The sequence below is a fragment of a genome, unplaced genomic scaffold, assembly GCF_019419815.1.
Source record: "Pyrus x bretschneideri cultivar Hongxiangsu unplaced genomic scaffold, Pyrus_bretschneideri_v1 Contig2, whole genome shotgun sequence".
In the NCBI taxonomy this organism is placed as follows: domain Eukaryota; kingdom Viridiplantae; phylum Streptophyta; class Magnoliopsida; order Rosales; family Rosaceae; genus Pyrus; species Pyrus x bretschneideri.
Window position 1 is genome coordinate 10,804,127 of NW_025999501.1, and position 24,837 is coordinate 10,828,963.

A 24,837-nucleotide genomic window follows, 5' to 3' on the forward strand; every position below is an offset into this window, starting at 1 on the left:
ACTCGGATATGAAAAATAAAATAAAAATCAATTAAACAAACAGAGAAAAATCGGAAATTAAAACAATTAAGAAATTCGAAGAAAAATAGTACCAGTAGACGAGTCGCATCCTCTGTACGGAAACAAGAGCAACACACAGAAACAGAATAAGTCAGAAAACATTTGTTCGAAAATTTTGAAATCAAAATTCTCCGAAATTCGAAGCGAAAAAAGAATGAAGGATAGGAACGTCACCGTATAGGAGCTTCACTTTTCGTTCGTAGACGATGACGACTCCACCTGGAAACGCAAACGAAGCGAAATGGTAACAGAGGGGGGGGAGAGAGAGAGAGAGAGAGAGAGAGGGAGGGAGGGAGAGTTTGGTTACCCATGAGAATCCCGGAGAGACGAAGAGCCATGGGAACCGAAGGGTTCAAAATCTCTTCGCTGCAAAATTAAAAAAAATGCAAAAAATCATGTTCCATCGATTTAGCTGCACAAAAAACCAGTGGAAATTATCGGCGAAACGCTGAAAATTTGAAGAAGTAAAAAGGAAGAGAAAGAAGTAAGGAATTACCAGATCTTGATGAGATCGAGCTTATCGAGCTTCCTGCGGTTGATTTTGGCGTGCATTGTAGCAGCCCTCCTTCGCGAGTTCACCATTTGCAAAGAAAAAATCGTTTAAAATTCGAGTTTCCAAGAGAAAAATGGCATGAAAAATCATAATTCCAAAGAAAAATAATAACAAAATAGACAATAAAACTCGAAAATCCAGCGAAAACGTCAGTTTCCAGGCGAAACTGCATGAAATTACGATGAAAATGCAACAGTGAAGTATACGGAAAAAAAGAAAAAAAAACAGAGCAATACATGTGACAAATAGATTCAACAAAAAATCGTGTAAAAAAAGTGAGAGAAATCGGAGAATCTGAGTGAGGTTTTACCAGATTTGACCCAGAGGAGCTTTCCTAGCTAGAAGCTGGTGCGAGTAGAACATTCTGTCGACGGTGAGAGTACGACGGCTAAAGAGAGAGGGATGGAGTCGAAGAGAGAGAGAGAGGAGAGAGAAAGTAGAGAGAGAGAGAGAGAGAGAGAGCGAGAGAGAGAGAGGGAGCTGAGAAGGAAGGAGGTAAATGGTAATGGCGGAGAGTGAGTGTGTGACTGTGTGTGGGTGTTTGGCTCTCTGCAAATATTAACGGATTTTAAGCGCGCGAGAACAAAGGGCGGCTTTTGCAGGAGGGACGTCGAATGCGTGTGCTGTGTACGTGATTAAATGACGTTGGATGCAGGGAAGCTTTGTGCTACAAGCTTTGAGAGTCTGACAGATGGACGGTATGTGCTGCGAGGGAGATTATTAACGGCTGAGATTGGAGGTTGAAGCTAAGATTTTAAACTTGGTTGGGCTGAAATGTAAATATGTGATGTGTGCGCATACAGAATTAGCTCCATAGCCACGTGGCTAATCAGGATTTTATCTGCCCAGTTCATTAATTTTGCATTGTACAGACTCGGGCTTGGACATGATCTCAAAAGCCCAATATGAGCCATGACCCATGAAGATAAGCCACAGGCCCGCCACCGAGTCAGGCCATGGACCTAAGGAAATGGAGCTACAAGCCTACAACCCATCAATTATCCAAGCTCGAGAATTTGAATCTATGGCAACTAAATAAGAGGAGCTAAATTCTTTTCTGTAAGCTAATTAATATTACGGTTTAGTGGTTTATCTTCACTTGTAAGTAAGAGATCTTAGGTTTGATTCTCGTCAAATGCGAATTTGAACTACATTATTGCTAGCTTAATGTGAGGCTAAACACAACCCCTCCCCTTAATGTAAATAACCTCACTTGTTCAAAAAATTCTTTTCTAGGGTAATAATGATACCCTAGCATCAATGGTTATGGTTTCCAATGACAATTTGATGGATATTTAATTTTATTGGATGAATTCTTATTCACTACGAGAATTGAATGCCTTATGTTTAAGGTACTTGAATGATCACCTTAGGGCTTTGCATATAATAATTTTAAGACAAATTTGAGGCATTACTACAATATAATACGAATTAACTTCTTGTGAATTACATAGTTGCGGTAACAAAATTTACAGTTTGCATGATTCTCTCATTCTCTTCTATGTAATGAGTTTTTCATGTTAAATTGATGATATGATCGGATAGACTCTATGTTAGGATATATGACACTTAACGAGAATTATGGTCTATAGTGCCTTAACCGAACTTAAATACGAAAATTGTTATCTAAGAGATGAAATTACTATTAAATGCATTGAAACCTAAACCCGTTTGTTTGTGGTTAATTACAAATCCCTAGACCTTCATCCCTTGCCTTAAAACCCTATGTTTTCTTCTCTTTAATCTCAGTTTTAATTTTCTATTATGTTTTTATTTCCTTATAAAATCATCACAACAAATTCTTCACAAGTTTCATTGAATTGTTAAGTCGAGGTCTAGTTTATTGTTTGCGTTTCATATTTTTGGAGTTTTGTGTTTTTAAAATAATTAAGTTTAGTTTAGTTTAGTTTATCAAATTGGAGATTGAATTAGAATTTTCGTGGGAATGATACTTGGACTTGCCAAACATTATACTATGACTATGTTGTTCATAGGGATGGGCAAAATATTCATGGGTATGGGGAACCACAATTATTCGTCCATTTAAAACTCATAAAAAAATAAACGGTTATGGGTATAATCGTTTACCATTGAAATTTAAATAGGTGGTTATGAGTATTACTCACAGTTACAAACGGGTATCCATTTAACCATTTATTTTAAGGTAAAATGCAGTTTGACCCCCTAAACTATTACCTCAATTGAAATTGGAATGGTATGAAGACTTAAAAGATTGAAATACGGAAATGCATGTTAAATGTACCTATAAACTTGTGCACTTGCAAGTTTACTCTAATCCTCGAGGCTTTATGGCTTAAAAGAGGTCTTCTCTGACACACATACTTATGTACACATTCAACAACGCATTTGGACAAAGAACCACTAGATTGATCTGGACGGTTAATAGAAAGAGCGGTGGTTAAGTTACAACCGATGGTATTATGAATTTTATACAATTGGCTACATGATTTCAAAATATTTCATTCCCTTATATTTACTGTGAATCAAATTTAGTGTTGGTTAGTCTTCTTATGGTAGTTTGTCTCAGCTTGGTTTTGGAACTTTTGTAGCTTACTTGTAGCGTTACTTACCCCTCCAAAGGTAGACTCTTCTTGTTGACGCGCGTTCAGCTCGATTTTGGAATTTTTATATCTTTACTTGTCCGAAGGGCTTGCTTTTATTTGTAATTTTGGAACATGACCCAAATTGTTTCTCAACTTGAAGAAACATTCAAACCAAAATTAAGCGTCTGTTTAATTTTAAATGCAAAAGCCTTCCTGGGCAAGAAACCGAAATGACAAAACAGAGGACGGCTCTTACGTGGCGAAACAGGGGCCACTAATCATCGCATGAGCTGTCCATGTCATTAATCCTTTTCGGGAGTATCTCGCAGTGCCATCGTGCCCAAGTCAGACACGGACGCCATTGCTTTGTTGTTATCTGCCCCCACCACAGCCGAAAACAGAGAAAACCCCGGCTCCTCGAAAGCGCCTCGAAACCTTGCTCAAGGGGCAAAAGCCTGTTTACACTTAAACCCTAGATAAACCCCTTTCAGATTTTCAGCTAATTAGAACGCAAAGGTCTTTGTTTTTGTTCTGCATATTGGACGCCCTGAAGGGAGTTCAGAAACGGACCCAGATAAAAAGGAAGAAGAAAGCAAGCAGATTTCTGAACTCGCATGGCGTCCGAGGCTTCCGACGGGTGAGTTCTTGAGTTTTTGTTGTGATTTTTCATCTGGGGTTTTCTGCGTGATTGATTGCCTAAATCCAAGTTTGGAGGTTTTTCAAGTTTGGGATGGGACTGCTTCTGAAATTGCTTCTGTTTTCGGGAGAAGTGCTAGTAAGGTGCTTATCTAGGAAGCACTTCAAGTTTAATAAAAATTTCAATGTCATTCTAACGAAAGAACTTTTAGCAAATGTTCTTAAGTTAACCGAAGCACTTGGATTTTTATAATAAAACTTGCAAAGAGTTTGTAATGAAAGCACTTTTAGCAAAACGCTTATAAGCATAAGTGTTTTCTACAGCAGCAATATCCCAAACCCGAACGAGAGGGGCATGGAAGTTAATTTGTTCGTGTTGATTGTTTAAAAGCTGAAACTAACTTTGGATTTGGTTCAACTTTTCAGGGATAGGAAATTGCGGAAGAGGCGCTATGGGTGCGATTCGATAGAGGACACTCTGGCTCGGTGGAAGAACTACAATGAGAGGCTTGATTTTGAAAAAGATGGAGGGACGAAGACTCGGAGGGTTCCGGCGAAGGGCTCCACAAAAGGGTGTATGAGAGGGAAAGGAGGGCCCGAGAACTCCAGTTGTGTCTACAGGGGTGTTAGGCAGAGGACTTGGGGAAAATGGGTGGCAGAAATCCGAGAACCGATTCACGCTACGGGCGGCGCTGTACCGAAGAAGAAGAATAACCGTCTTTGGCTTGGGACTTTCCCTACAGCCTGGGAAGCTGCACTTGCTTATGATAAAGCTGCTAGGTCAATGTATGGCGCTTTGGCCCGGCTCAACTTCGCAAAAAACACTATGGATTTGAAGGACTACTGCTCTAGTTTTGTGTCACCTACAATGACTAAAACATCATCACACGAGTCATCGTCAACGTATAATAGTGCGGATCAGGCAGAGGAAAGATCGGGTTTCTTTGAGGACTGTCTGCCCACAGAGCCGAAGCAGGAAATGATTTGTGCTGAGGGATTGGTGACTGAGGAATTACAGCTTTCCAATGCTACCTTAAGAGAACCAAAAGCTGTGAAACGGGAATACGAAACCGAACGCGAGCTTGTTAAGAACGGTGTTGTTTTTCAGACGGGGAGCTATGGAAGCTTCGATCATAGGGCCGATTACTTGCGAAATGAGCTCCCAGCTGTAAATTTTGATAGTGTATTTGATGGGAAGCCTCGTAACGATGTGGATTCTTTGGAGATACTTTTGAGGTCCAATTATGCTCACTTAACTGAGCTTGGAGACGGGGAATGCAATCAAAGAAACGGTTGCAACCCTTCAAATGGTGTCAAATTTGAGACACCAGCAATGAGGGAAGCAGTGGTGAAAGAGTTCCCGGTGATTCTGGAATCTGGAAGCCACAATGGCTTAGATGATAAGTACAACAATATGCATAACGAGCAGAAAAATGTTCCATCTGATGATGCTGGAATGAAGGGATCGATAACTGGTCAACAATTGCTGGGAGGTTTAGCAGAAACTACAAAATTAAATGGCCATAATCGCGATGGCTTCATACATACTTATGCTTGCTTAGATGATTTAGACGTGTCATACAGTCCAGGATATGGCATCAATGCATCGAATGACATCGGAATGCAGAGGGAGCTCGACGATAGACTCGAGTACATGCATAACTGGTCTGCAGAAAAAACCTATGGCATTGATGCTGCTCAAGAACAACAATGGGAGAGGAGGCATTGTCGCCCTATGCAATTTCAGACACAACCAGAAGTCGACATACCTGGAAGCTCGAATCATACGCAGGACGGATATTTAGACGTGGATTTCGGTTCAGATTTAGTCAGACAAAGTTATCATTCCGGTGTAATGGAAGAGCAGGGGCTGCATTATTCATGGTTCCCTTACTCTTAGTTGTGTTTTTTATTTGATTAGGAATTCTATTGAAATTTTCTTGAATGGAAATAGGAAGATTAGCTGTATGTTTTATGTTAAGAGATGCATTTTATTCTTTTGTTTGTAATTTCAGTTTATTAAATAAAGGGGTTTGTCCTTTAGTGAGTTGGTTATGTAACGGAATGCTGAGTTGGCATTTCTGAGTGGAAAAGCTACTAAAATGGAGCAATGGCCTCATTGCTCCTCGAACGGTTATTTGAGTTTTATTAATTAAAAATTCACACGAGCTTCTTGCTCGTCTTCTACCTCTCCCATTCCATATCTCCATAGCTACACTGTCCAGGTTTTGCAGGTTCTTAAACATTGGTATCCCCCAATTTCGATCCTGGATCCCTTTTTGTATGCCACGCTACAATCCAAACACTCGATTATCTCAAATGGACGCTCGAGTTGCTGCTTTGGAACCTTCTGTTGTTGCACTCTCTGACTCCATCGATTCAAAAATGGTGATGTTCTTCGAACAATTCCGTCGGGAGCAAGCGTGTGCTCGTGGGAGCGGAGGTTCCACTTCCGATGCCGACCCACCTCCACAACCACTCATCGCTGATCTTCCTGATTCCGGCGACCTTCATCCTCATCGGCCTCAACGTGTAATTCCTGAAGGTGGACTCTACCCTCCTCGCCATAACTGGCAGCCTCGCATCGATTTTCCCCGATTCACTCCTGGTGAAGATCCACTTGCTTGGATTTATAAATCAGAACAGTTTTTCACCTACTATTCCATTCCTGAGCTTCAGAAGGTCTTAACAGTCTCGTTTCACTTGGAAGGAGAGGCAATCCGGTTGTGATATCCGTCCTAAAATTATTATTTTATTTTATTCTTGACGTATTTTAAAGATTTAATTGGAACTAATTCTTTATTTCTTCAAATTTAAGAAAAACGAAGTGAAGGGGTACTTTAGTCATTTCTAATTTTCTCGATCTTTTCGGTCAACTATTGAATTGATTAGGTAGAGTTCGATGAGCGCGTAGGCGTAAACAGATCTTATTTCCGAGTCCGAATGAAGAAGTTAGAGACGTTTGAAGTTGGTAGCATTATGGTAATTTTACCAAAATGCTATAATTGGAGTGAAAACTCCAGAAAAGGGGGGAGGTTTCAGAAAATGGAAAGGGGAACTGCCTAACCCGTTTTAGGGAGAATTGGACCCATAAACCCACCAAACTTGACATGCTTGTATCTTCTTCATCCGAGCTCCGTTTTGGGTGATCTTGGTGTCCATGGAAAGCTCTTGACGAGCCCTACATCTCTGTGATGTTAGATTTCCCCATTTCTTTTCCATCTTTGCAGTTCGAGGTCGCAAAGCCCACGACTTTTTCTGGCGATTTTATCATTTTGCTGGCGATTCCGGCGACGATTTCCTTCGAGTGAGGCATGAAACTTCATCTACTCTTCATAATCTTCAAGTGGGTATGCTTAGTTTGTGCTTTCGTATTCATTTTAGAGTTGGGTGTTTAGAACCCTAGAAATCCGGTTTTCTCCGGTGAAATTGGACGGTTTCCGGTTAGAATTTATCGTCGGCCTAGTTGTGAAAAGTGTTTCCCTTATTGAGCTCTAGCTACCACGTAAATTTGAGCTCATCTAGTTAATGTTGAAAATTCGAGGTCTCTAAACCCTCCATCTTGACTTCCACCGCGTGTGGCGGTGCGTGGGATCGTTCACGAGTGTTGTCTAGGTTTCAAATACCTTCTAGTGACCATGTGAACCTATGTCTAGCTCGGTTTCCAAAGATTCAATTGTTTGGTGTGGTGATCAATTTGGACCGTCACTTGTTTGTGTGATTGACGAACTACGAATGGCTTGATCCCTGTCTAGGGTACGTAGGCAGTCTAACAGGGAGGTTAGATGCAGCCATAATGCATACAAAAAATAACTATGCGATTCGATTATTGAGTTGTGCTTGCCCATATCCCGGAGGTGGGGTATGATAGAAACGGATTTTTGGTGACGTCACGTGTCAATTCTGGACGTATGTCGAGATTGGGGCGTGACAACTTTTATGGTATCAGAGCATTGGTCCCCGGACCTTTGAATTTTCAGTGGACGCTGATGCTTGCCCTGTAGTATTAGTGGTGTCAAATTTAGAGTTTCCTTAAATTTGTGAACCTTGGAGGGAGAGACTAGTACATCTAGCCTATGGGATATGAATTGGGTAGCTATGTTGACCGTTCGTTCGAATCATTTACATTGGTTGTGGTGATTCAATTCGTATCAGTTTCGTTGTCTTCTTATTCCAAGTGTTCTGTCCGAGAACGTTATGTTCTTTGAAATCTGGTGGCTAAAGTTTCCTTAGTGAGTTAGTCGTTGAGGTAGAAGTTTAGTTTCGTGGTGAAGTGGTTGTCTTGAAATCCCCGTGTTGGATTTGATTGACAAAAGCATTAGTGGGGGGATACTTCTTGGATTCGTATTTTTGAATTCTTAAAGTATCGAAAGTGAAGTTGGTTAAATTCTTGGTGTCGAAGAGAAAGTCGAGATCCTTATCCGATGTTGATGACGTGGTTGTCAATACGAGTTCGAATAGTGGTGTGGTAGTTCCTTGTACTTTGGCTTATGGAAATTTCGGGGGCGAAATTTTTATAAGGTGGGGAGGATGTGATATCCCATCCCCAAAATTATTATTTTATTTTATTCTTGACGTATTTCGAAGATTTGATTAGAACTAGTTCTTTATTTCTCCAAATTTAAGAAAAACGAAGTGAGGGGTACTTTAGTCATTTCAAATTTTCTCGACCTTTTTGGTCAACTCTTGAATTAGTTAGGTAGAGTTCGATTTCATGGGCGTGTAGGTGTAAACAGATCTTATTTCCGAGTCCGAACGGAGAAGTTAGAGTCGTTTGAAGTTGGTGGCATTTTGGTAATTTTACCAAAATGCTATAATTGGAGTGAAACCTCCAGAAAAGGGGGGAGAGGTTTCAGAAAATGGAAAGGGGAGCTGTTGGACCCATAAACCCACCAAACTTGACCTACTTGTATCTTCTTCATCCGAGCTCCGTTTTGGGTGATCTCGGTGTCCATGGAAAGCTCTTGACAAACCCTACATCTCTGTGATGTTAGATTTCCCCATTTCTTTTCTATCTTTGCAGTTTGAGGTCGCAAAGCCCACGACTTTTCCGGCGGTTTTATCATTTTTTCGGCAATTCCGGCAACGATTTCCTTCGAGTGAGGTATGAAACTTCATCTACTCTTCATAATCTTCAAGTGGGTATGCTTAGTTTGTGCTTTCGTATTCATTTTAGAGTTGGGTGTTTAGAACCCTAGAAATCCGGTTTTCTCCGGTGAAATTGGACGGCTTCCGGTTAGAATTTATCGTCGGCCTAGTTGTGAAAAGTGTTTCCCTTGTTGAGCTCTAGCTACCATGTAAATTTGAGCTCATCTAGTTAATGTTGAAAATTCGGGGTTTCTAAACCCTCCATCTTGACTTTCACCGCGTGTGGCGGTGCGTGGGATTGTTCACGAGTGTTATCTAGGTTTCAAATATCTTCTAGTGACCATGTGAACCTATGTCTAGCTCGGTTTCCAAAGATTCAATTGTTTGGTGTGGTGATCAATTTGGACCACCACTTGTTTGTGTGATTGACGAACTACGAATGGCTTAATCCCTGTCTAGGGTACGTAGGCAGTCTAACAGGGAGGTTAGATGCAGCCATAATGCATACAAAAAGTAACTATGCGATTCGATTATTGAGTTGTGCTTGCCCATATCCCGGAGGTGGGGTATGATAGATACGGATTTTTGGTGACGTCACGTGTCAATTCTGGACGTATGTCGGGATTGGGGCGTGACACTAGTGGTTTTAATGGCAAGATTGTTTGCAAAGCACTCATCTGTGGGGGGATTTCACACACACATTTTGCAGAGAATTTACAATCAGGTACTCTCAAAATGCACTCTTCAAATTGAAACAATCAGGTACTCTCAAAGATTACATCACTGAATTTAGGCGTTTGGCAAATAGAACCCATGATTTAGGGCCTATCTTGTTAAAGAGTTGTTTCTTGGGTGGATTGAAACGTGAACTTAAATATGATGTTAAGTTTTTGCGCCCTTCTGATGTGCACGATGCCATTTCAATTGCCTTACAAATTGATGCTCAGTTGTGTGATTTGAAGAGTGGCTATACTAAGCCTTTTACACAATCTCGAGTGTTACACACCCCTACTACACCACACACCACTCCTAGTGTTAAACCTTCTAATTTCACTGTGAAGCGGTTATCTCCTGAGGAAATTCAGAGAAAAAGGGAGAAAGGTGTGTGGTGGTTTTGTGATGAGAAGTGGCGCACATGACATAAATGTGCTACTAAGCAACTCCTCATGCTTGATCTAGCATACCCTGAAGAGGAGATCACTAGTCAACTACTAGAAGAACCTCCACCTGAATTATTACAAATGGAACTTAGTGAATGTGCGTTTTATGGCACACTTGCTAAGACCACTGTGAAAACAATGAAGGTAATAGGTTCAATGAATGGTCAACAAGTCACAGTTCTCTTGGATTTTGGAAGCACCCATAACTTCGTGGACTCTAGACTCCTTAAGAAATTTGCTTGGCACACCTCAACCCACTAAACCATTTGAAGTGATGATTGCGGATGGGGGTAAGGTTAGTAGTTCAGGTTGCTGTACTAATGCTGCTTTATAAATTGGGGGTTATGAATGTGGTGTGGATCTATACTCCTTGCTAATAGGAGGGTGTGACATATTAGGGGTCCAATGGCTTTCGTCAGCTAGCTCGGTTCTCTGGGATTTCCAGTTACTAACTATGGAATTTACCAAGAATGGTTCTCAGTATAAACTCAGTCATAGTGATACAACTGCTCCACTGATTCAAGAGGTGACTCTTCAACAACTTGACAAAGAGATTTTCAACTCTAATTTGGGTTTGTTCCTTTATTCCATTGAAGATAGAATGGTTGAAGCTTGTGATTTAAAACCCTTGCAACTTAAGCAACTACAAGAAGTGTTGGGGCAGTTTGAAACCATTTTTGTCTGATCTATTGAGCTACCACCTAGTAGGGTTCACAATCATCATCCCACTACTTCTTGGATCTAAGCCCCCTAATATAAGACCTTACCATTATGGTTCTTTACAAAAGATTGAAATTAAGAAGGCAGTTCAAGAACTACTTAATGTAGGTTTTATGAGACCAAGCCACAATCCCTTCTCTTGTCCAGTTCTCCTTGTGAAGAAAAAAAAAAGGAACTTGGAGAATGTGTATGGACTACAGGGAGCTTAATGCCATAACAATCAAGGATAAGTACTATATTCCTCTGATTGATGATCTCTTGGATGAACTACATGGTGCTAGGTTTTTCACTAAGCTTGATTTAAGGTCCGGTTATCATCAACTTTTGATGCATCCTCAAGACATTGAAAAAACTGCTTTCAGAACCCACGAAGGTCACTATGAGTTCTTAGTGATGCCTTTTGGACTCACTAATGCACCTACAACATTCCAAAGCCTTATGAATGATATATTCAGACCCCATTTGAGGAATTTCATCCTTATGTTCTTCGATGACATATTAGTCTACAGTAAGACTTGGGAAGACCATATGTTGCATCTTAAAATGACATTTAAGGTGTTGCAACAGCACCAACTTTATGTTAAAAAGCAGAAATGTTCTTTTGGTCAAAGTTGAGTGGAATATTTGGGCCATGTCATATCAAGCAAAGGTGTAGAGGCTGATCCCTCCAAGATTCAAGCTATAATGGAATGGCCTAAGCCTACTGCAGTGAAAGAATTGCGAGGTTTCCTTGGTCTCACAGGTTATTACAGGAAATTTGTGCCTGGTTTTGGCAAAATCTGCCAACTACTTTACCATATGACTAAGAATGATGGGTTCTTGTAGACCACAGCAGCTGAAGTAGCTTTCCAGAAGCTCAAAGATACTATGACCTCTCCACAGGTCCTTGCTTTGCCTAATTTTAAACTGCCATTTGAGTTGGAATGTGATGCCTCTGATAATGGCATTGGTGCGGTTATACAGCAACAAGGGAGACCAATTGCATTTACTAGTCGAGCCTTGGGACCTAAGAATCAATCTCTCTCCACCTATGAGAGAGAACTCATTGCAATTGTACATGCTGTCAAGAAATGGCAATCCTATCTTCAGGGTAGGCATTTTATAATCAAGACTGATCACTGCAGCTTGAAATATTTTCTCAACAAAGGGCTCATACAACATTCCAACAGAAGTGGGTTTCCAAATTGATGGGATTCAATTATGAAATTCATTTTAAGAAGGGTGCTGATAACATAGTCGCTGATGCCCTCTCTAGAAGACAAGTCACAAATCATGACACTCAGTGTTCTAATGGGGTAAATCATTCATCCATGAATTGTCACGCTATCTCTTACCCCTATTTTGGGTGGTTGGATGAATTAAGAAGATACAATGAAGAAGATGCTTAGATTAAGCAAAAAAGGGCAGAGGTTACAAACTTTGGGAGTGGAGTAGCCAGTGGTTCTAAGTTAGCCCATTATCATGTTGATAATGGCTTGCTCAAGTACAAGTCCAGGATAGTAATTAGCCCCAATTCCACTTGGAAGCTTAAGCTTTTGGCTGAGCACCATTCAACACCTGCCGCAGGGCACCAAGGTGTATTGAAGACCTATCAAGGCTAAAAAAGGGTTTTTATTGGCCAGGTATGAAGGGAGACATAAAGACCTATATCTCAGAGTGTAATATTTGCCAACAAAACAAGTATGAAACTCTACCTCCTCCTGGTTTAATTCAACCTTTGCCAATTCCTCAAAAAATTTGGACTAATATAAGCATGGATTTCGTTGTGGGATTACCATCTTGCAAAGGCAAAACTGTCATTTTTGTGTTAGTAAATAGGCTTACTAAGTATGCTCACTTCTTAGCTTTAGCTCATCCCTATACTACCATAACTGTTGCTCAGTTGTTTGTTGATAACATATTCAAGCTGCATGGAATGCCATCTACAATTGTGAGTGAAAGAGATCTGTTGTTCCTGAGCACTTTTTGGAAGGAGTTCTTTAAGTTGCAAGGATCACAACTTTGCATGAGCTCGGGGTGCCATTCTCAGAGTGATGGACAAACTGAGGTGGTCAACAGGTGTGTTGAAACATATCTGAGGTGCTTTGTGGGAAACAAACCTAAGAATTAAGTCAAATGGTTACCATGGGCAGAGTGGAACTATAATACTTCCTATCATACTTCTTCAAAATTTACTCCATTTGAATTGGTATATGGGTACCCTCATCCTCATGTTACTTCTTATGACTTAAGTACTGCAAAAATGGACTTTGTGGAACAAGAGTTGATTGAGAGGGATAAGTTGCTTACCATACTCAAGGTCTAACTTAGTAATGGCTTAGAATCGAATGGCAGTTCAGGCAAACAAGAAAATGACTGAGAGAGAGTTTTCTGTTGGTGACTTAGTCTATCTTAAGTTGCTGCCATATCAGTTGCAACCATTGGATTCACATGCTTATCACAAGCTACACCCTTGATACTACGGTCCTTATGAGGTATTGGAGAGAGTAGGACCTGTTGCTTACAAGCTCAAATTACCTGAGGGATCAAAAATACATCCTGTTTTTCATGTCAGCTGCCTCAAGAGGCACATGAGAAATTTGGATCTACCTGTAACAGCACTGCCAACACTGACAGATGAAGCTCAGATGCAGGATTCTCATCCATCAGATGCTCCTTCGGCAATAATTGCCAGGAGAATTTGCAAGAAGGACGACAAGACAGGTGTTCAGTTGCTAGTACATTGGGTTGGACAAGAAGAGAGCACAGCTACTTGGGAGGATTACGATGATTTTCATGCTGGGTTCCCAACATTTCAGCTCTGAAACCTTGTGGACAAGGTTGATTTTAAGGAGGGAGTGATGTTAAGAAGTGCATTTTATTCCTTTTGTTTGTAATTTCAGTTTATTAAATAAAAGGGTTTGTCCTTTAGTGAGTTGCTTATGTAATGGAATGCTGAGTCCGCATTTCTGAGTGGAAAAGCTACTTAAATGGAGCAATGGCCACTTAAATGGAGCAATGGCCTCATTGCTCCTCGAACGGTTATTTGAGTTTATTCATTAAAAATTCACACGAGCTTCTTGCCCGTCTTCTACCTCTCCCATTCCATATCTCCATAGCTACACTGTCCAGGTTGAGCAGGTTCTTAACAGTTTTAACCCGAAAATATAAATAAATCTATATCTTTCATGGTGTAAGAACTTCCCTTTCGATTTCAGAATCTTTGATGTCGTTTTGTATATATTTGTAGGCGTTTTATGTTATACAAGAACCTGGTGAAGTATGGACGGGAAGAAATTTTCGGTTTGGAATGCCGATCATCATCTGCATCCCTACATACTAAATTTAGCTAGTCGGAAACCAGTCGAATTCACTCCTTGTTGATCCAGGTCGTCTTAATAATCCGGCAGGCCCTTGACAACCTTAGGATAACCTGTGTTCGAAAACAGGTTACACCAGTAGCATCAGACTTCAGACAGTTACTTGTGTTCGATAGCCCCTGATGAGTATTTTTACCTCCTGTCCCAGGAGATTCAACATTCGTCACGTTAACTTTCCTTTTTCCTCTCATCCCAGACCAATTTGATGGTCCAGTTCTTGTGCCCAACCTGGAGTGCAATAGTATTTGTCAGGAAGAAGTTCAAGTTGCGCGATGACAGGAGCTCGCACAGAAATTAGTTTACCTCCAAATCCCAGCTACTACGCGCAATGCCATGAAGAGAAACAGCCCGGTCCAGACTCCAGCAAGGCCAAAAGATGGAGAGGTAACAAGTATGACCGCGGAAGAAATCAGTCCTACTAACACCTACCCAAACAAAAAGAGAGGTGAGAGGAGACCATATGATATAACCATTTGTTGTTCACGATAGGATCCGGGAATACCATCGAATAGGCAGCAAATCCAAAGTCTGATACTCCGTAGTACAGTCCATCAATAACAAAAGCTAGAGCATTTATTGGCTGAGATCCAGCAACAAACTGGCAAACAATATCCATATCAGGTATGTGTAGCAGTGCAACTAATGCACACATGAAGCAAGTAATAGTCCATAGGCTTCCAACAAGCAAACTGTTGAGATATGTAGTTTCCTACCAATAAACCAGACCATGCAATTGCCAGGACTTGAGGGTCTGTGCTGAATAAGCTAGAAAACGCTTTAAAACCGATGAATAACATAATTCCCAAACCAATTCCCGTCACTAAACCAATCTGTTTGAAATTCAAAGAACAGTGAATGTAGATTCAGAGGAAAAAAAGGATATCAATTAACGATGAGAATGAAACAGTTGAAAAGAAAAATATGAACTTGTAGAACTCTATAAATTACTAGGCGTGCTTGTTCATAATCTTGTTGGGAGTAACCACTGGCGAGAAGTGTCTGAAGAAACATCATTGTAATGATTAAACTAGATCTAGTTCGTTCACACAATTTATTTCATTCAATTCTTCTGCGTAAATTGTTCACGTCATATGAAACTTGTGAAGTCAAATGTCACACCTGACCAGCCAGTGCTAAAGCATCGGTAAGCAAAGATACTGCCAACCAAACTTGAATGCAAATCTGATGGCCAGCCATGGGGATAGGACCCTCCTGGGCTGCCACGGATGTGGCTAGTGTCGTGGTTACAACAACTGCTAAGCTTCTGCCAATAAGAAGGACCCCTGACAAATACAAAGGTCGTTTAGAAAAAACTCAAATATCTGTATCATCTATATTTCATAAACAAGTTCACAAAGAACCTACCAGATTTAAGGTAACCGATGATTCTTCTCCCATCAATATGGGCAGGGACAAGTAATACTTCACTATTCAATTTCCACAAAAGAATAACAGCGATCAGGTACCTTGCGAAAAATAGACATGAAGAGTTGTGTTAGAAAGAAAACTTGACAGAATTTTATGATAGGAACATCAAGATCAAAATCCACCAGTAAATTAAGTTTACCACATCGTTGACGTATTCAGAAATCACCGTAGCAACAGCAGCACCGCGGATTCCAAAATCGAAAATAAATATCAATATTGCATCCAATATAGCATTAAGTAAGTTGCCAGCAACTGAGATAAAAGAGCAGACATTGTCATTTTCTCAGTTGGAAAACAATACAGTTGAGTTCAGAAACACGTTCTCAGTTGGAAGACCATACAGTTAAGTTAAGAAAGATGCAGAACAATACATACCAACAGCATACAGAGGTGTCTTTCTGTCTTTAAAGCCACGAAAGGTGCCTTGCGCGGCAAGTGCAATTACAATCGGTGGAGCACCAAATGCCCTTAGGGCGAGAAAACTCTCGGCAGGTATTCGCATTGGTGAATCCTATAACAATATCAAACTCCATTAAAAAAAATCCAGAAACATCATCAGTCAGTTAATGTCAAAATGCTACATATCCCGCAGTGAGAAAAATTTCCTACTCCATATACTAGTCTTTCTCTTCCATCTTTATCAGCCTACTTTGAAACCTTGAAGCCCCTTTCAAGGTAAGGAAACCTTGATACCCCTTTCAATTTCATTTGAATGCTGTGATAAAGTCTCTAATAACGCAGAAAAGGAAGGAAAAAGTTTGCTACATACTAGTGAAGAAGCGACTGTAAAAACTACCTAAACAAATACGAAATTCAACTCCAAAATCAATCATGATATTCATAATCATGTGAAAGAAAGAAACTGCACCAAGACAATAGACAAACTGAATTCGACGGAAGTAAGTAGATACATATGGAGAGTAAAGTAGCACAAAGTAGCATGCATCACATTAAACTGATAATTGGTGAAGATTGACATACAGCATGGCATTCATCAAGACACCCGACCCAAGAAAAAGTGCAACAGCTTCAGCTACGCCAAAGGTGGCAGCAAGAGCCAATGCCGTTGACACCGAGGGAAGGAGCTTCTTGCTCTGCCTGTCACCCTGAAAATCTTCACAAAACCATTTTGATTAAAGTAAGGTATTATTACTGAACTTCAAATATAACAAATCTTTCTAGAAAAAGTTGCTGATTACCATCCTCGGCCTTGCTAGCCAATGCCTGCTTTTCAGCAACAAAAGATGTAGTGATGTTGAGCAATGGAACGTTAAACAATTTAGAAACTAAGTTGAATACTGAAGCTGACACCCCAACTGCTGCCAATTCAACCGACCCTACACAAAGCAGAAACTGTCAAGATTTCAGATACACGGATGAAGGACCACTGCTAAGGCCATCTTCAACCGAAGGGTCCAGAGGGCCAGAGGGCCGAAATAGCCCAAAAACTATCTCCAACCGAGGGTTAGGCCAAACGGCTCGTGGGCCCCACTGGACAAAAAATGGCCAAAGGGCCAACCGGTTGGCCCAAATGAGCCAACCAGCCAGCCCACTGGCTAGCCCAATTTCATTTTTTTATTTTTTTTTGTTGTTTTCCATTTGCCCAACCCACTTTAGGGTTTAGGGTTTAGGGCTTAGGTTTTTTTTTTGGTCTCATCCCATTTTTTTTTTTTTTTATGCCCAACCCACTTTTCTCTTTTTTTTTGAACCTTTTTTTTTTTTTTTTTTTGAATTTCTAATTTTTTCCTACACCATTTCTCACATATTTTTCACCATTTCATACTATCTTACCTCATTTTATTTCAATTCTTCACATTCCATACTATAACCCCTTGGCCCTCAGTTGGAGACGGTTTTTTGTGATAGAGCTAAAACGAGCCCTATGGCTCTAGGTTGGAGATGGTAAGAAATATGGCCATGTAGTGTTCATTAAAATATTAACTTCTTGGAGGGCCAGAGGGCTAAAACAAGCTATTTGACCAGCCTTCGGTTGGAGATGGCCTAACATGCTGACGTCAGCTAGCTATTATATCTGATTTTTATTTTATTTTTTTAAGACAATTTTTAAAAAAAAACTTAAAATTTTTTTTTTTCCTATAACTTCCTAAGCCATTAAACAACATTAAATAACATTAAGTCACATGAAACAACATTAAACAATATTAAATAACATAAAAAAAAATTTTAACTACATAAAACTTAAACGTCTAATCCATACTTCTTTTGGCCTAAAGATGTGCAACAAGATCTTGTTGTAAGTACTTGTTTGTGGCACGGGAGTCATCCTATAGCGCCTCATGTACTTATTTAAAGAGATATTACCAGTTCTCGGATTCAAAGGCAAATTCGGCCCATCATATATTTTTGCACGAGCCCTTCTTGACCTATTTGGACCTTTTTTAAATTTAAGTTATTGTAGTTTTTAAATTTAAATAAAAATTATGTTTGACCCTATGACCCTTTGGCCCTCGGTTGGAAATGGTTTTTTGTCATAGGACTATGTTTGGCTTATGGCCCTCTGGCCCCTCAGTTGGAGATGGAAAGAAATATGGCATTGTACTGTTTATTAAAATATTACTTTCTTAGAGGGCTATAAGGTTCCAACGAGCCCTCTGACTCTCCTTCAATGGGAAATGACCTAATATCTTACCCCCTACTAGCACACCAAGTATGGAGTTTTATCACATAACCCTCAGTGTCATTAGGAGTAGAACCATTTGTTAATTGTAATTTATTTTGTCAAATCCGACATGGAATTCTTATATTATTTATCAAATACACACATAATTGTATCAATTAACAAAAATAAAAATAAAAATCAAACATTTATTAATTAGTTAAGCTTAATCAAGGAACAAAGTTGATACCTAAATGCCCAACAAAGGCTGTGTCAACCAAAGAGGTAATGGGGTCAGCAGCAAGAGCCAGAGCAGCAGGCAATGCAATCGACAGAATGTCCACAAAAATCCGTCAAGCTTAAACCTGTCATCTCTGAAATCATATGCCAATGAATCAAATCACAAATTTACAACAACCCACAACACACCAAAGCTAATCACCCATGAATTTGAAATTGTGTACATAAAATAAGATTAAAATCTACCTTAAACGACTAAGGCGGATGAAGAGGGAGTCGAAAGAAGACAATCTGGGAGGTGGGTTTTGGCCGGGCAGGTCGGCCCGCTTAAGAGCGCTGGCGGGCTTCGGCTCTTCCGGCGAACTTTGCAGCGAAGTGTTGGAGTCTCTCGGAGACGACGACTTCGATGGGTCCGCAGAGCAACGGAGGAGGATTTCGGGTTTCTGAAAAGTGTTTGCGTTTTTGAAAACGGTAGGTGGGTTTTTGAGGAATACATGCAGAGAAGGTGGTGGTGTGAGAGACCACTCGCCATTTTTCAAATTCTTAAACAAACAAATTCCAGACTCCATTTTATAAAGAACGAGTGTGTGAATGTTGCAGAAGGCCTGCAACCATATGGTTTTGTTGTTGTATCTTTATCTGTGGCGACCATTTTAACGGCTAGATTTCGCGCTCAGAAAAATATCACTGTTGGGCCTGACGCCTTAACTAAAAGTGTGGTTACCATGAATTGGAGCCCAATGAGCTGTCAAAGCCCAATGCGCATCAATTCAAGACCAATGGGCCATCAAATATCTTCCACAAGCAAATTTGATTACCAAAATTACTAGTGCTCATGGGGTGTCCACCTCTACATATTTTGTGGGTAAATATCTTACCTCAACGATAGGGCATGTGTACCTACATTTTTAGGTATGGTAGCGATATCGTAATGATATCTAGTTGTTCATAAATGAGATAAACAACTACTGGTAATAATATGATATGATTGAAATGGGTATAGATAATCAAACTTTGCGTCTCATTCCGAGTAAGCAAACAAGTCTTTTAGGAAAAAAAACTTACTACGTATCAAAGAAGTAAGCAATTGGGGAAATCCAGAATATAGGTAGTAAGGAATGAGATTGAATCAATTATTCTTCCCAGCTAATCTAATTTCTAAATTTTGAAGGTACTCGATGTTTTAAATAAATGTGGAGAAGTAGAAAATTAGAATTTTTCCTCTCATAATCACTAAACGTGAAGTGATTTCAACAAAAGATAAGCACAAAATACTATAATGTTAGGGTGACCAAATTGTTAAGCCAAACGTGCAAACTAAATGATGTGTCACTAATAATGAATAAGTACGTTAATCAATACTTAGATAATAATTAAATCATTACCAACCACATCATTTAGTTTACAAAATTTGATCTAAAAATTAGTCTACTTAGTATTATCTAATTAAAAAAAAAAGCAAAAACTCTGACTCGATCGTGATTGCACCAAATTGCTCATTGCATGAGGTTTGACTTTTTCAATGGCTTGTTTACTGTTTGTAATGGAGGAAGTAATGCATCGAAAAAGGAAAGAAAAAATGGTTCGTTTGAAAATGATATTATAATGATTGAAAGCATTTTGAGAAGACGGATTCATTGCATGACGGATTTTAGGGCTCGTCTCATCAAAAGTGTTTTCAATTATTTTAAAAACACTTTCAAAAGAATCTTTAAAGTAGAATTGACTCAATCTCTTATTTCATGTGTTAGTAAACACGAGAAAAATCAGGAATTAACATATTTTAATACCCATTTTTAATAAATGCTAAAAAGAACAAGAATCGTAATAATCTTAGTTTTCATTTCACGTAATTAAACATGACATCACGATATCTTAATCTTATGGACATTATCAAATTGTGAAAGGGACAAAACTAATTCGGTATTTTATTTATACATTAACCGCATAGAAAAAACAAAAATCTTATAAGGAACTTTTTCTCAGTTTCCTGATTTCTACGTTTGCTTGTCTCCCTCTCTCCCTCAATATCTGTAAACATGTTTATATTACAGCCTCCATTTCTGAAGATAAGGTCTGCATGACTTGAGCTTTGGTCCTCATCTCCATCCTTCCATACTCTAAACAGCAAAGCCCTGCAGTCATTAAACATCAAATTTAGTTGATAATCTTTGTGGTTTAGATACTAATACTGATTCTTATTCTTTAATTTTTGTAAACTTATTCGTTTTTTTAATTACGAAGGATTGCATGATGAATATTTAAGATTTGTCAATGATAAGCTATTATAAAATCAATTGCATGTAGAGCTCGTGTTGGATTGCTTCAATATAAGCATTTCTTCTCGCTTTTGTTGAAAATGCGTTTACTTATAAATAAATTGCTAACTAAAGTTGAGTATTTTCTGAAGAAGCACATAACTAATTTTATGCTCTTTACCAAATACATTCAAAAAATATTTTTAGTTGTCAAAAACACTCTTAGTCTTCCAAATGCAATTCCAAACAGGCCATAGATTACCATCATACCTTACGATGGAGGTAGAAATTTTATTTAGACGGGCGACTTTAACCTCTTGTTTGTTATACTTGAGAACAAAAAAATTCATCATAACCCTATCTTACATAATTTCATTGCCTCCGTCCATGCACACCCTTTTTTTTTTTTTTTTTGTCAATTAATATTGGTTATTGGATACGTGACAAAGAATCGAACGATTAAAACGTCAAGTGTATAAAATACATAAAAAAATACTAAAAAAATCTCGAAAAATCTAAACCCACATGAGAGAATAAAATCCTCAATGTGAAAAAGAAAATTAAAAGCCAGTCATGAGTGAATGGTATTTATTTTAGTGGAAGCAACAAGCCAATGAAGTATTATTACCCGAAATGGTAAGCAAATACTCAAAGAGTACGAAAATAGGTGCCAGAATTGCACAATCTCTAAAGCCAAACTTCAGGCAATTGAAAGGGAAATATCAGAGGCCCCTGACTTATTCACCAGGTTGGGTTGGGAAGTGGTCAACATCCTCCAGTTCTTCACCTTTTACATGTGACTACGGATAAGTCCTTCACTTTCATATTTGTTGTTTTTGCATATTTTTAAGGGAAATGTTATTGGTACTCTAAAAATTTCATTCTACACTTCTCACAAATGTATTTTTCTTTCCTAATATAGAAAATTTAGAGTGTAAAATAAGATTTTTGGAGTGCTAATAACAATTCCCATTTTTAATCTGTTTTTTTATTTAGCTATGGCAGCAAACAAGGCAACAAATTAATGAAGGGGAGTTCATCATTAACAAAAATAATCAAAGGAATTTAACAAAATAATAATAATAATAATAATCAGAGGAAAATCATCAACTTATTAAGGAAATATTTAGCTTAATCTTTGGCTTTTGGGGTTTTACAAGTTGAGTTTAATTAGGGAGATATTTAGCTTCAAATAGCAAAATAATTAAAGGAAAACATCAAATTCAAATGTAAAAGGAAGAGATAAAATTGAACATCAAAATCAACTCGCCTACATCCCATCATTCGGATATAAGTTTCGTTGATCCGTCTCTTTAAAATCTTGAAAAAGATCCCTTTGTTCAAATGTAAGGCCCGCTAATCTGTCTTTTTAAAGTTCGTCTTTTTGAAATCTTGACACACAATCGAGATCCCTTTATTTAACTCAAAATGAACTCTGAGTCTGCTAATGTTTCAGCTTTCAAGCAGATAGGTTTCACTTGCAACAGAGATTTTTCAAATAGCAAGGTACATTAGTCTTCTCAAAAGTTCTCAAACATAAGACAAAAGCATTACTAAGAGAAAGTAACAAGATTGCGAAAACAAACTACGAACCTTACTCAAAAGGCCACAATTCCTCAGGTAGAGAGTAAGAAGAAGCCATGAAACTCAAGATGGATAGCGCTAAACATTGATAATATTGGTTGATCCGTGATATCTCGCATAAATACTATTAAATTCTCATAGATTTTGATTCATATCAAAACTTTTGAACTTTGCCATAAAATGCAACTCACACAATACAATTTTTGTATTCTCAAGGTAATGACTTCGATAAATAATGAATATACATATATATATATATACATATTATATATTATTTGGTTCGGATTTGGGTACGGATATGGATTGAGGACCCTTATAACCATATCCAAAACCATAACCAAATAATATTCACGGTTTTTCCCCATACCCAAAATATACCCAAATTTTCATACCCAAATCCAATCCATTCGGATGGTTGTCCACGGTTATCGGGTTTAACGGTTAGAATTGTCATTCCCTGATGAGTATTTTTACGTCCTGTCCCAGGAGATTCAACATTCGTCACGTTAACTTTCCTGTTTCCTCTCATCCCAGACCAATTTCGATGGTCCGGTTCATCATTAACAAAAATAATCAAAGGAATTTAACAAATAATAATAATAATAATAATAATAATAATAATATAATCAGATGAAAATCATCAACTTATTAAGGAAATATTTAGCTTAATCTTTGGCTTTTGGGGGTTTTACAAGTTGAGTTTAAGTAAGGAAATATTTAGCTTCAAATTGCAAAATAATTAAAGGAAAACATCAAATTCAAATGTAAAAGGAAGAGATAAATTGAAAATCAAAATCAACTGGCCTACATCCCATCATTCGGATATAAGTTTTGTTGATCTGTCTCTTTAAAATTTTGAAAAATATCTTTTTGTTCAAATGTAAGGCCCGCTAATATGTCTTTTTAAAGTTCATCTCTTTGAAATCTTGACACACAATTGAGATCCCCTTATTTAACTCAAAATGAACTCTGAGTCTGCTAATGTTTCAGCTTTCAAGCAGATAGGTTTCACTTGCAACAGAGATTTTTCAAATAGCAAAGCACATTAGCCTTCTCAAACATAAGACCAAAGCATTACTAATAGAGAGGAACAAGATTGCGAAAACAAACTACAAACCTTACTCAAAAGGCCACAATTCCTCAGGGAGAGAGTAAGAAGAAGCCATGAAACTCAGGATGGATAGCGCTATACGTGGTTAAACCAAATCGAGAATGGCGCTATCCCTCCTGAGCTTAACAGATTCTTCCACACTTTTTAAACTCATGAGCCAGCAGCAGCAGCAGCAGAAGCAGATGAAGCTTGCTAGCTAGAGCTTCTGAGATATCTGAGTATGGAGGGTTATGAGTTATGGGAAGGGGCAGCAGTATTTATAGCAGTAAAGGAGGGTACGTGAGGGATATAAAATACAAAACTACAGACATCACCTCTCTCTTCTCTCTCTCGGAGGCTTGGTGCCATGAAAAAGCTGGAAAAAACTACATTAATTTTCACAAATTATTTGTACGGTCTACCTAATATTTTAGGAAACTTTAACAAAAAACTTCCGATATTATTTACTTTAACGAAAAATCACATTTTATATTAACAAATCAATTATGGTATTATTCATTTTACCCTTTATTTTATCTTTGTCATTAAAACTCAAAACTTTCAAACCATTTTCATTAGTTTCCTAATATTTTATATAGGCTTATAATTTTATGCCCTTACCGTACGTTACCCTTTTTTTCCTCCTAGAATACTTTAGAGTGGACTCCTAACCCTCCTTTCAGTCTTTTCTTTTATAATTACAAATCTCTTTCCCTTAATAGGTTAAACTTTAGGATCTATCATTATGACATTACATAATTCACTTTACTTATTGGATCTCACTGAATAATTTAACTGCTAATGGAAATGTTTGTCTCCAACCGAAAGGCACCACTTTCTTCTCACACAAAATCCTCATCGTGCATGATATAGCAGATGAATTAAAGATGATGTCGAAAAGCGTAAACCGGACCAGAACAAAGCACTGTAAATTTGAGCTTGCATGTCCAATTCAGGTCCATGACCTGACATTTCGAAGAGCACGGCAAAGGGTATCAAAATTATTTGTGGGCTTTTTCGACCAGATTCTATCGTTTACTACCCAAATCGGACTTTGATATTTTAGGACGTTTCTTGTATTTTATTCTTTGTTTGATTCCTTTTTTACTAGGTTATTTCGAGGATTAAATTACATTTTAAATACTTCATCTTGCCGTTAGTTTGTTATCTTAGCAATTATTCAATAGTAAACTTTGAGGTTATTTTTTTCATAATTTTTGGAAGACTCCAGTGCCCTTGTTCTTTAAGAATATTGGTGTTTGCTCTTCTCTTTGTCACGCTGCATCACATCATATGGCTCCACCTGTGAGGAATAATGCGAAGAAGTGTTGTTTATTAATATAATCACATACTGTTTAGTGCCTTGTAATTTTTTAGTTAATAATAATTTATTGAAATTTATTGAAAAACGATCATGAACGTACGTAGAACTTGCATACCAAAGGTAATTAAGAAGTCATACAAGCTAAAAGAAAACCAC

General features: G+C 38.4%; 2 protein-coding genes and 1 long non-coding RNA gene across 5 annotated transcripts; 1 reads left to right on the forward strand and 2 right to left on the reverse strand.

The window, feature by feature from the left end:
* Nucleotides 1-3,595: 3,595 nt before the first annotated feature.
* Nucleotides 3,596-5,856, forward strand: LOC125476654 (dehydration-responsive element-binding protein 2C-like). 2 transcript variants are annotated; one of them, XM_048582985.1, is made up of 2 exons: nt 3,596-3,814; nt 4,240-5,856. In XM_048582985.1, exons 1-2 carry the CDS (start codon nt 3,792-3,794, stop codon nt 5,711-5,713), a joined length of 1,497 nt encoding a protein of 498 aa, XP_048438942.1. In that variant the 5' UTR covers nt 3,596-3,791; the 3' UTR covers nt 5,714-5,856. The 2 variants fall into 2 exon arrangements, with proteins under 2 accessions (XP_048438942.1, XP_048438941.1); XM_048582984.1 differs by lacking the exon at nt 3,596-3,814 and adding an exon at nt 3,823-3,957.
* Nucleotides 5,857-14,160: 8,304 nt separating this feature from the next.
* On the reverse strand, nt 14,161-19,031 carry LOC103962142 (protein DETOXIFICATION 44, chloroplastic). Its single transcript, XM_048582952.1, is given in 17 exon segments — nt 14,161-14,346; nt 14,349-14,368; nt 14,444-14,565; nt 14,643-14,738; nt 14,854-14,970; nt 15,068-15,139; nt 15,260-15,423; nt 15,506-15,606; nt 15,724-15,820; nt 15,944-16,079; nt 16,178-16,297; nt 16,546-16,682; nt 16,768-16,905; nt 18,436-18,534; nt 18,537-18,559; nt 18,672-18,834; nt 18,837-19,031. Coding segments are annotated over 17 exon segments (1,764 nt in total). The 5' UTR covers nt 18,958-19,031; the 3' UTR covers nt 14,161-14,308.
* A 1,219-nt stretch (nt 19,032-20,250) lies between these two features.
* Nucleotides 20,251-23,621, reverse strand: LOC125476660. Of its 2 annotated transcripts, none has more exons than XR_007257984.1 (2): nt 23,385-23,621; nt 20,251-20,560 (listed from the first exon to the last, which is right to left on the reverse strand). It is a non-coding gene; the product is annotated as an uncharacterized LOC125476660 (long non-coding RNA). The 2 variants fall into 2 exon arrangements; XR_007257985.1 differs by having other exon boundaries at nt 21,312-23,621.
* Nucleotides 23,622-24,837: the final 1,216 nt, after the last annotated feature.